Raw genomic sequence first — 12,131 nt, forward strand, 5'->3', positions numbered from 1 at the left:
CCGGGCCCGGCCGAGCTCCGCGCGGGATCCCGACCCCTGGAGCCTGCAGACCAGCGAGGCCCGGCGGCCTGGCCCCTGGAGGTGCACCTCCGCCCCTCCCAGCGCAGGCCTCGGGTTCCCCCGGGTCCGCTCCGGGTTCCTCCTCCTCTTCGGCCCTGCCAGTCTCGCCCGGTGCCCTCTGCAGCAACCGGCCCCGTCCTCCTCTAAGCCCTCTTGAGCTGCAGGCTGGGCTTCAGCTCCTCCCCACCCGAGGGACCGGGCACACAGGCCAGCCCGGAGCCGGGCGCCGTCACGCACTTCCCCGACGTGGGTCCCGTGGGGGGACTGACGGCCAGGAATCGAGTGGGGAAGCAAGACGGGTAAGCCGAGGGCTGCGATGGGACAAGGGGCTGGGCCTCGAGAGCGCGGCCAGAGCCCGCTTTCCCCGGGCTCACCTGGCCCTCGGACCAGTCCCTCCTCCCGCCTCGTAGGGCTTGGTCCTTGGGAGGGTCCGCAGAGGAAGGTGCTAGACAGTTCCCTTCCCGGACCTGTGCCACCCCCCTGGCCCCGCTTTGCCATGGGGGCGATGGAGGGCAGCGGCAGGCAGGGGAGGCAAAGGGAGCCGAGAGCAGCATTCTGCAACCTGAGCAGAACCTGTTCTCCTAGAGCGCCCTTGCTTTAGGGCCCTTCGTGCATCAGTCCTAAGGGGAGGTGCAGGGCAAAGGCCGCTTCAGCTCCCCCACCAAAGCAGGGCGGAGGGGTCCTTGTTGCTACACTCTCTTCAGTCCAAGTAAGCCCATAAAATGTCCCAGCTGCAGCCTTTATAGACCCAGCTACCACCCACCTCCTGGGGGCACTGAAGGGGAACCTATCTCAGGACTGTCAGCTGCTGCTTTCCCAGCAGACACTTGCAGACAACAGCAGGGCAGGCGGGTCGCCACACCACCAGGAGCGCAAGGTTCTTGAGGTTCGTCTCTCCCTCCTCCCAAACCCCTTCTACCCCTGCCCTTCCCCCGGTCCCCACCCCCCAACACCAGAAAAAGGAAATGGGTGCTTCAATTGTTGTTTATTGACACACAGGTAGGCTCTATAGCAACAGGCCTGGAGGCAGCTGCAGGAGTGGGGGAAATGGAGGGTGGAGTGTTTGCCTGCAGCTGAGCCTAGGAACAGAAGGGCAGGTGGGAGTGGGGGAGACAGGGGGGTGGAGAAGCGAGTAAGGGCCTGAGCCAGTGTAACTGGAACCACTGCCCTGGGCTGCGATTCTTGCGGTGGTCTCTAGACCCAGCCAGGCCAGGGTTGGGAGTTCTCTGCGTATCCATTTTCTATAGGAACCGAATGGAGTACACAGAGGAGGAGAAGCAGGAGCTGTTGCCCTCCGTGTTAAAGCTCTGGGGCTTCCAGTCCTGCACCCTTCCCTCGTCCGTTGCTGCGGTGAGGTCACCTGATGTGCAGCCCAGCTCTGGGCCACCTGCACTGAACAGGGTCCTAAAAAAGTCATGTTTTACAGAGGCATTCATCTTCCCTGGCATCCCAGCCCACCAGTGCCACATGACAACCCCCGAGTGAGCACTACAAGCATTGCTGGCCTAATGGATGGGTTGGGGAAGGGGGTGGGACAGGGGCTGGAGGAGGGACTCTGGGGCCCGTCACGGCACAGGCACCACACGCATGGTATTGGTGAAGCCGGAGCCAGGGCGCCACCCGGTCAGCACAATGACCACATCTCCCTTCTTGAAGAAGCCTCGGGCCTTGCCTGAAAGAAGAGAAGAAAGGTCGGTGAGAAAAAGCAAGCCAGGCAGGAGAGCACCTGTCTGACCCGCCCGCCGAGGTAGCCAGACTGGGTGACCCTTACTGCCTCCCACCACAAGGTGGCGCAAGCCGCCCAGCCCAGGGACCAGGGAGGCCCCGACTCTTCCTCATCAATTGAAATGGCAGCTGCCGGGGACCTTTGGACATCATTTTATACTCTGGAGGGTGGAGTAGTCCCTCTCATGCACGGACATCCTACTTTTATTAGGGACAAAGGCCATGAGTACGTGATCTGTGTGTAGGACACCCCATGATGTAAAGCTCTAATCTTTTCTTAACCCTCAACAAGGAGCAGATGCCCAAGAAGGGACATTCCTGACTATCCAGGATCCTTTGCTTTGGGCCCCGGATGGGAAGACAGAGAAGTGGGCAGCTCAGCCCCAGAACTCCAAGGCTCCTCCTCCCTCCTGGGCTTAGCCCAGAACTTCAGGGAATGGGAAGGAGGAGTCAGAGAACGTTCCCTGGGAAGACAGCTAGGACTCTTGCACACTCCAAGGTCAGCATGTTCCCCTTTCTCTAGGATCCCAGGGAGATCAGTGCCCAAGCACCGTCCCCACCCCTCCAGGCAGGTGCTAGCCCTTGCTCCCAGCCACGCACCAACATTCATGGCCAAGTTCACCCGGAGGTCCACGTCCTCAGCCCAGGCCTCCTGCACTGGGTCCTTACACACCACAGGGAAGATGCCGCGGTACAGGTGGGCCTGGCGAGCAGTCTGGTGGTTCCGGGTCACAGCGATGATGGGGGCGCGGGGGCGGTATCTAGCCACCTGGTGAGCGGACCTGCGACAGGATGACGGCCAAGCAGAAGAGACCATTAAACAGTGTTCCAGAGCCTCCCAGAGCCCCCCACAGGGCCTTCAGCAACAACTCAGCCTCTAATCCAACTCATTCTGCCAGCATCAGACTCTGGCCACTTTAGCATCTGCTCCCCGTGCCAGGGCTGCCCCTCGTCCTCCACCTTCCGAGGAACAGAATCCGACTCTTCTTCCTATGCTATCTGTCCACTTGGCTTTTTACCCCCCTCCCCACAGCCCAGGGCCCCAGGATCACACCGACCCGGCGCGGTCAGTCTCACCCACTCACCCCACACGACTCAGTTGGCAGAAGCCCCTCCTCTGAACTTTCCCATCCTGGCACAGATACAGCCCTGCCCAACCTCACCAGCACCCATTCCTCCTGCTGCCAGCAGCAGCTACAAGCCAAGCAGCATGTGAATAGCACCTGACTCTTGGCATCTGCAAAGAACAGCAGCAGAGCTCACCAGCCCCCCAGGGAACCTACAAAGCCAGCCCTCTACTGCTGTGCCCTCTCCCCCAGCCTACATGGCCCCCAAGTCCCTAAAACAGTCCTAGCAACCCAGCTCTAGAGCCAAACCTGGGTATTACCCAGGAGGCTAGACCAGGAGATGGGAAGGTTAATGTGGGAGGCTCTGTCTGTGCAGAGTCCCCTGGAGGGTAGAGGGCCCCTCTGGGCCCCAGTGCCACATGCTTCCTTGAACATTGTACACTTGTGGCTGTAGACGGGTCTCAGGAGCTGGGGAGGGGCTTGCTTGCAGGAGGCACTGGGCGTCGGAAGGCAAGCCCTAAGGACACCGACAGGTGTCAGGGAAACTTAAGCCATGTCACAGCAGAGGCTGCCCTGCTAAAGGCCTGGCCCCCATACAAGGCTTCAGAGGGAAGCAAGTGCTGAAGTCGGGACTGGTTAGAGTGAAATCCCAGAAGACTGGAGCTAAAAATAGCCAAAGAGCAAAGGCTGGACCTTTCCACAAAGGTCAACCCTGATGGTTGGAGCTGTTTATCCGGAGCCCTCTGCTGAGGTAATCTGCACAGATCTCATGTCCCGGTTCTACACGCAACCCCACCTGCCGCACCTCCATGCTCGGGGACCACCAGCCTGACCCCATCCCTTCCCCTTCCAGGAATTCCTGTGGCCCTGCAGGCAGGGATGAGGAGCACACTCCCAGACTGGGGCAATGACAGAGGCTGACTCCATGTCCAGATGAGGAGGAGATCCCAAGCCAAGGCCAATCAGCAGCCTCAGCTCGGCGGCCCGACACTAGGGTGCCAGCAAGATGACGTGGTGACCTTTCCTAGGCCTGAATCTGCTTGCCTTTGGGGCTCAAAGACAGACAGAGACAGGTGCACCAACCCAACAGCATGTCAGTGAACAGCACTAATCTCCCAAACTGAACTTTTAAAGGGCATGTAGTGGCTGGAATGAACAAAACTGGTCATCAATTACTTTCTTAAAAGATGAACTTTCACATACTCAAGTGAGCATGTGCAGTCTGTCGTTCGGCAACGAAGTCTCTAGTCTAACCTCGGGTCCTCAGGCCCAGGTGGCAGGCAGAGGGGCTTACCTGGGCTCAGGGCCATCTGAGCCCCGATCAACGCACGGCTCTCGGGACGCCCAGGGAAGGTGCCCCGAGCAGGGCGTGCCCTGGGAGCCGCTGCCACCTCCTACCTGCCAGACTTGGTGAGCACGATTATGGCCCCGCTGCAACACTTGAAGGAGGCCTCCACGGCGCCCACGGCGGCGGCTTCTGTGGGGTCGCTGGTAATGGGCGCCAGGCGGCGGAGTTCCTCAAATAATTGCAAGTGGTAGATGGCGGCCTCTGCCTCACGGGCAATCTAGGGGAGCAACATCCGTCCAGAGGGACAGGAGGGGGACAGGACTGTCAGAGCGGTGTCGCACGGGAGACGGAGGGGAAGAGGCTCACAGACAGCTGGTGAGGGACGTGTCCCCGGACAGGAGGCCAAGAGGCGGCGGACAACTGGAGCCGCGGACCCGTGCAAGACCAAGGTTCATGGGAACTGGCCCATCACCAGGTGCCTGTGGCAGCCACTGTGCCTACCGAGCCGGAGGCCCTTGCGGTCCTGCCCTGCCCTGACTCCCTGGCTGGCTTCCTGCAGACGAGGAGAGGACTGGAGCCGGGCCCCAGCTGCAGGGCTGCGCCCCAGCCGTCTTCTAGATCAGCTGGAGCAAGAGGCTGGTTATCCTACGGAGTTACCTGCCCTTGGGGCCCTACCTGCCAGACTCCGTCAGAACTATCAAAGCTGCTGCTAAACACTTATAAGAAGCCTCCACGCTGCCCATGGCCATGGCTTCCATGAGGTCTGTGGAGTGGCTTGAGCCTCGCACAAGTTCTTCAAACAGCTTGCGGTGGAACATGGCTGCCTCAGCCTCACGAGCTATCTGTAAGGTTTGGAGGGGGGAGGAGAAGCAAGAAGAGGGAAGGAGGAGGGAGAAAAACGAGAGACAACACATGGAAAGACAGAATGGGGAATTAATCAGAGGAAGGTAACCTTAGGTTAATTGGCTAAATCTGTCCTTCATGCAGATGCGAAGAGGCAGCATGATGAAAGCCCAACTGCTCAGGGATGGCTGGAGAATTTCCAGCATCAACTGCTGCTGTTTCCTCTCCAAAAGAGGAAAAATGGGGTTTTCCATTCTGGAAGGATTTTCTGATTGGGGGTGGGGGGGTAGAGGGAGACAAGATGGCGGCAGGCACCGGCGCCTTGGCATAGGAACATGCCCAGGCTGGGCCCACGCCGCTCCCTGGCAGGACCTGACCATGCTGCCTCAAGACACAGCTTACAGGAAGGAACAGGCCCTCCCTCCTCACATGGCTGTCTGGTTACCACGGGGCGTCTTGCCTGGCTTCCATGCACACATGGAGCACTTGCTTGGCCTCCGCATGCGGCTGCTAGGAGCCTTTCCGATGGCCTGCCATGGAAACGCGCGGAGCAGCGCTGGAAAGCTGGGGTCAGATGAAGCCAAAGCCACACAGCTTAACCGAGGTCCAAGCACAAAGGTGGGGAGATGGCAAACTTGCGAGGGGCACACTCAACAGCCATGTGAAGGGACAGAAGCCTGTGGAAGCACACGGGTGAGTTTAACAGAGACGCTTGATTACAACATTAAGGATTATCACAGTCATGAGAAAGCCGTTCCGTTATAGTCACAGACTACCTGCTCGGATAACATCAGGAAGTAGAAAGAAAATTTAAGCTTCGGAAGATTGGAATCTTAGAGAATGATGGGTGCGAGAAAAATCAGAACGTTCCATTAATTTGACGGTAAAGGCAGGTACAGGATTCACTAGGTTAAAGGTTTTCTTTCTTCTCTAAGAACGGAGTGCATGCAATCCAAAGGACAGGAGACCGAGCAGGAAACGGGACGTACCTGAGACGGCCTAGCCCTGAGTTATGGGTGGTTAATTGCCTCATTTACACAACACACGAGAGAAAGCAGTGAACGGTTAAGAGAAGCTCGGCGTTAACTGGGGACGTGAGGAGAGGCCACCTCACCTACACCTCATCACTTATCTTCTGAGCAGTGCCATCCAAGCCCTGGGGTTCTCTCTAAGGTGTGTCTGTCTGTCCAGAGGAGAAACTGGTTATGGAAAAATAGCTGGAATTCAGAGGCCAGAGGGAGAGTCTTAATCTCTGAGCCCAGTACAGGCCCCTGATGGAGACGTGGCCTTATCGCCTGCTAGACAGAACACTACATACAGGACAACACTGGCCCTGCAGCCAGCAGTTCTGGGTTCAAACTAAGGCTTTATCATCACGTAATCCTCATCCGTAAATTGGGGTGACATCTATCACACAGGGGATATACGAAGATTACATCAATCTACACAGGCTAATAACTGGACACACAAAAAGTGAACGAGGAAAGGAAGAGACTTTGTGTATTGGGGGGTTACATCTGGGAGAGTTCGGGGGAGGCGGCATCACGCAAAGGGCACAGGGTCCCTCTGCTGATGGGAAAAGGAATAGGTCAAGGAAAAACCACTTCAGGATCAGAGGCAAGTTTGCAGAGCTCCACACACGTTAAGTGCTGACACTGGACTACTGTTAAGAAAGTGAATGTGCAGGCCTCTGCCTCCCAGGCCTCAGGAGCCCTGGTAAGTGAACCCTGGGTGAAGTCTTCCGTGTGTCTAGAGCAGGACCAGACAGGGCCAAGGAACTGAGAAGGAGCCAGGCAGGGGCACGTGGACAAGCCCAAGAGCGTCAGAGCTAGCTGCCAGGGTGGGAAAAAGCTGCCTCCAGGACTCTTCCGGAGGCTCTCCCTCCACGCCCCAGCAGGCTCAGTCGCCTTCCACCTGCCTCTACTTGTGGACTTGCTGCCAGTCACTAAACCCCACCGTTCAGCAGCTCAGCGAAGCAGGCCCCGCTGCAGGCGCCATGCAAGGCCAGCTCGGTCCCCTCACACACACGACAGTCTCCAGTGCAGGCCCGGGGCCCCTGGGGGCGGGGGGAGACACCTGATGTGGCCAGGTGGGGATGCAAACGGAAGCCAGACAGGCTGGCAGGGAGCAGGAGCCCACGGCCTCTTCTGGGTCCTCTGGGCTGTCCAGAGGAAGAGGGACAAGTACCTCAGTACTTGAATCATGGGACAGATTCACAACCTCGAGGCCAGAAGTGAACCGTGTAGGCTGATGAAGGAGGATGCCTCCAGGACAGGAGGAGACAGGAGATGGAGCGTGGACAGTGAAGACAGAAGAGAACGAAAACCAAGACACCCCCTCCTCCCCAGCACACACCTCCGCAGTCTTGCTGTGACTTATTAGAGGATCATAAAAGGTTGTGGGCACAGAAGCCTGAAAGGTGTTGCCTCGTACCAGAGCCTGCTTCCACCCAGCCCGAGCCTACAGACATCGGCGGGGAGGCCCGAGGAACTCACCAGGTGCTGCATGCGAACAGCCTCCAGGGGGTAATCCCCTTTGGCGGTCTCTCCAGACAGCATGATGCAGTCAGCTCCATCCAGCACTGCATTGGCCACATCACTGCCCTCAGCCCGGGTGGGACGAGGCTTCTTGATCATGCTCTCCAGCATCTGCGCGGGGACAGAGCATTAGTGAGATGTGGCCTGGGCGGTCTCCAGAAAGGAAGGACTACAGGCTGATTCCCTGGATCCTGTGTTCGTGCACAGAGTAAGGCTTTGTGTGCATGCACGAGGGGAAGGGAGGGTGCACGTGTGTTTGAGAGGCGTGGGGCAGGGTCCTGGGAAGAGACCAAGCAGCACCCGCCTGTGAGTGTGTGAGTGTGGGGAGAGGCACATGCCTGTGTCGCACAGATGACAGGCTTGCCCGCTCGGTTGCACCGCCCAATCATCATCTTCTGAGCAAGGAAGACCTTCTCTGCAGGAATCTCAATGCCTAGATCACCTCGAGCCACCATGATGCCATCGCTGGCTTCCAGGATCTCATCAAACCTGACAAAGAGGGCAGGGAGAGAGAGGTTCTATGGAACAAGGCCGCAAGTGCAGTGACGCACAGAGGTTCTCCTGGACTCTGACTCAGCAGCCCTTCACCAGGACAGCTGTCCAGGACCTCGCCGTGGGCACAAAGGGGATGGGGTGTTCCAGCTACCTGGTCTCCCAAGGTGGGCTAACAGTACTGCTTGCTGGGCTGCTTTAGCACTCGTATGGAGGTTCCACCAAGGGGTAAGGGAAAAGACAAGGTTTCCTCCGAAGCCCCCTGGGTTTGTTTCCTCTCCCCCTGCAGGTCATGAGGCCCCGCCTAAGGCACCTCTCTACCACCCCCACTGCCGCCAGCACTTCCAAGGTTAGCTGACTGCTCCTGACACAAAGGTCTGTGGCCTTCCAGCCAAGGACACCTGAGGGCTGTTCCTTGAGGGGGGCCCCTCCAACCTGCTGAAGGCATGAGGACATGTGGCTTGGCCTGGCCTATGGCCAAGGACAGCTAGCACCCATGGTTTATCAGGACAGAAGGTAGACTCCATATTGCCTGGTACAAAGGCCACCCGCACAAAGCTAAGGATGGCAAGATCAAACAGCAGGTAGGGCTGCCCCTCTGCCCTCTCCAAGCACAGGCCTAATCCACCCAAGTAGGTCTGGGGTTTTAGTTCTGGTGACTTATGTTCCTAGCAGGGAGCTGCAGAGGAACAGATGTCACCAAGCTGGCCATACTCTTTTAGCTCTACTTGGGGATACTGGGAAGGAGGTGAAGTACAGCTAGGACCACATGCTTTCCTCCAGGAAGCTGGGAACATGCCAGAACCGGCCCAGTCAGCAGGCCAACTGCCTTTTAAGTGAAGACAAGGACACCATGAGCTTCCACCTATCTCCCAAGTGAGGGGCCAAACAAGAGCACCTTCCTAACAGCCTGCCATCTTCTTCCTTCCACTGGGAAAAATGGGGTGGAGGTGTAGGATGGGGGGAAACGTCCTCTTATTCCAGCAAACACAGGTAGCGCTCATCAGGAGGACAGCATGAGGGCCCCTGTGAGCAGTGACCCTCCCCATCCACTCCCAACACTGGGCCTGGGCCTACAGAACAATGTCAGTCACTTCTGGGGTGCATCGCCATGCCAATCACCTGGGAAGATATATATATGTATTTTCTTAAAAATACCCATTCCTTGGGGCCCCTGGCTGGCCCACTTGAAAGAACATGTGACTCTTCATCTCAGGATTGTGGGTTCAAGCCCCACATCGGGTATAGAGATTACTTAAATAAAATTCAACAAAAAACTAAGTAAATAGGGGCACCTGCGTGGCTCAGTGGTTGAGCATCTGCCTTTGACTCAGGGCGAGATCCTGGAATCCCAGGATCAAGTCCCACATTGGGCTCCCTGCATGGAGCCTGCTTCTCCTTCTGCCTGTGTCTCTCATGAATAAATACATCAAATTAAAAAAAAAAAAAACCCTTATGTAAATAATTAAAAATGCCAATGCCTTCTCCTCCCCAGTGGGTCTAGCCTAAGCTTGGGAGTTTGCACTCTGATGGGTAGGTCGCCAGGTTTGGGACCTGGGTATCCACGGGATACAGTCTGCTTTCTGGAATGCCGGGCTGGGGCTGAGGGGCAGGGGGCGGTCAGGACACCCACCTCCGAACTCCCTCATGATTCTCAATTTTGCTGATTATCTTGATGTTCTTCCCTTTCTCTCCCAGGACCTTCCTGACCTCATGGACATCAGCTGCCTTGCGGATGAAAGACGCAAACACCATATCTACGTCCTGCTCCACCCCGAATTTCAGATCCTGGATGTCCTTCTCTGACACAGCAGGCAGGTCCACAGCAGCCCCGGGGAGGTTCACACCCTTCTTGCTCCCCAAGGAGCCACCGTTCTCCACCTCCGTCACCAGGAAGTCAGCACCTGTACGAAATGGGGGTGGAGGGATGGGAGCACAATGTCCAACAGGAAGCAGGCTCTCCCCAGCAGGGTGAACTGGAAAGCAGCACATTGTGGGTGCTGGAGCCACTATGTCCAGAACTCAGATCCTAACTCACTAATCGTAAAGTCTGGGAAAGGTCAACTAACCTCTCTGTGCCTGTTTCCCCACCTGTCAGAGATCATAATACCCACTCATAAGGTTGTTATAAAACGTGAACAAATTACCATGTAAAATACTTGGGATAGTGCCTGACACGTATCACACTGAGCGATGGAAGGAAGAAAACCACAAAGACACAAACAGGATGGGGAAAAAGAAATCTTCTCCTATGCTCCCCAAGAAGGTGATTAAGTTGAGCCAAAGTCTATTGTAAAGGACAAGGAATTACAGAAAGAAATCCTGAGAAAAACCAGCCTTAACCTTGCTGTCAGCCAAACTTCCCACTTTCCTTGGGTCAAAGGAAATTTAGGGCTGGTTCTAGACACCGAGACATTGCCTCCAGTACATACCTTTCTGCTTCACCTGCAGAGAAATAAGCCCATCGTCCACGTAGATCTTGCTGCCCACTTCCACCACCTTGCAGATGTTCTTGTAGTCCAGCCACAGGATGTTCTCGTCACATTTTTCCATGTAGGCATTGTCCAGGGTGATCTTGAGAGTGGCTCCTTTCTTCAGCTCTACCTCTGCAGTCCCGCTCTACAGACAAGAGAATAAGCCACGAGTCCAAACCACAGGAGCCGGGCCCGCTCCGAAGGAAAAGAAAAGCTCTTTCCTCCAGGGAACATGCTCCAATCCCAGCCATGAGGAACAATAAAGCTTCTGGCTTTGGAAATAAACAATCTTTTCTCAAGGAAGTGACCCAAGAAAGACTTACAACGTCCTACAACATCATCGTCTCGCTATGTAACGATAGAGGAAAAGCAACGGACAGACTTGGAAGGAGGTTCTCAGAGTAAAGTAAAAAAAAGATTCTTCTTTGTACCATTTTTTAGCAAAGTACACCAAATCAACTTTTTTAGCCATGATGAATAGAATTTCCAGATCTGCACTGTGAGGAACACGGCCTCCAACCGGGACACACGCCACCGAGGACGGCTCTCTAGGGCCCACTGCCTCCTGCACCTTCCCTCCCACTGGCCCCTGATACTCACGCCTTTGATGAGGCCAGTTCGGATCTCAGGGCCTTTGGTGTCCAGGGCCACAGCCACTGGCCGGTAGAGGATGGGGTCAGAAGCGAAGCTTTCTGTGGCTGCACGCACGTTCTTGATGGTCTCTGCGTGGTACTGGGGGAAGGAAGAGGACAGCTGTGCTCCCACCCAAGATCTGGAGCCGCGGCTGAAGCAGATCACTCCGCAAAGGCCTGTGATGTTCCAGACCTCTACCCTCCTGTGTCTGGCGTCAGGGTCATCCACTCACTGAGCACCCCCCACTTGCTCATTTCAATCGCCTCGTTGCCACCCACTCCTTTTGTGGCACTCACTCACTCGCTCACTCACTCACTCAAGGCCAAAGCTTAGAAACCCGAGAATACGGCCACCAAAGCCCACTACAGGGATGATGTAAACACGGTGTCAGCATGAAAGAAGTCTGTCTCCCTTACGCTCATGCTCCCTTGGCAAATAAAGCAGACCGCGGGAGAAAAAGACCTTGCACTAACGTGTGTGTGGGTGATACTGGCCGGGCAATCAGTGTCAGAGTCCGGTGGGAGAGTTGGCAGTTCTGAGCTTTTCCCCTATTGATTCCAACTACAATTCAAACTCCAGAGTTATTTACTTAAGCTTACAATAGCTCAAGCTAAATAAGCCATCGCCTAGGGGCCCACAGACCTGGTTTTCACAATCACTTTCTGGAGTGGTCTAGGGAACAGGAAAATGCGCCTCTCTCTGAACCACGCGCCCTGGCTTCCAGCCTTTTCCCTTTCCACTCGCCACGACTGACGACTGAAAAAGGGACTCAAAGCCAAGACGTCACCAAGTTCTTAGTGTAGCCACCAGGACATTGCTGGTAACAGGGGCACCCAGTTCAGCACTTGACAGGCCTTGTCTGTCCTTCAGCCTGCCCGGGAGAGCAGCACCCATAAGGCAGCTGAGGGGGGAGCTGGAACCAGAGTCTCATCTCCAAGGATGGTGCTGCCTGAAGCTGTGTCTGAGAATCTTCAGCTTCTATTATAGTCTCTGATGAGGACCATGGCTTGTT

General features: G+C 56.2%; 1 protein-coding gene and 1 long non-coding RNA gene across 6 annotated transcripts in view; one reads left to right on the plus strand and one right to left on the minus strand.

Moving 5' to 3' along the window:
- Positions 1-1,349, plus strand: LOC125754075 (uncharacterized). Its single transcript, XR_007407396.1, has 2 exons — positions 1-359; positions 792-1,349. It is a non-coding gene; the product is annotated as an uncharacterized LOC125754075 (long non-coding RNA).
- The window catches only part of PKM (pyruvate kinase M1/2), a 26,641-nt gene continuing 15,538 nt past the window's right edge, over positions 1,029-12,131 (minus strand). For 3 of the 5 annotated variants that reach the window (XM_025472272.3, XM_025472270.3, XM_025472273.3), the window contains 8 exons: positions 11,087-11,218; positions 10,445-10,631; positions 9,646-9,916; positions 7,859-8,009; positions 7,479-7,631; positions 4,251-4,417; positions 2,386-2,567; positions 1,029-1,732 (listed from right to left, as the gene is read on the minus strand). In XM_025472272.3, the coding sequence (XP_025328057.1) occupies positions 1,626-1,732; positions 2,386-2,567; positions 4,251-4,417; positions 7,479-7,631; positions 7,859-8,009; positions 9,646-9,916; positions 10,445-10,631; positions 11,087-11,218 (1,350 nt within the window). In that variant the 3' untranslated portion in view covers positions 1,029-1,625. Of the gene's footprint in view, positions 1,733-2,385; positions 2,568-4,250; positions 4,418-4,815; positions 4,983-7,478; positions 7,632-7,858; positions 8,010-9,645; positions 9,917-10,444; positions 10,632-11,086; positions 11,219-12,131 lie in introns of all 5 variants that reach the window. The other 2 variants (XM_035708941.2, XM_025472271.3) reach the window with 1 other exon arrangement.

Source organism: Canis lupus, chromosome 30 (genome assembly GCF_003254725.2).
Source record: "Canis lupus dingo isolate Sandy chromosome 30, ASM325472v2, whole genome shotgun sequence".
Classification (NCBI taxonomy): domain Eukaryota; kingdom Metazoa; phylum Chordata; class Mammalia; order Carnivora; family Canidae; genus Canis; species Canis lupus.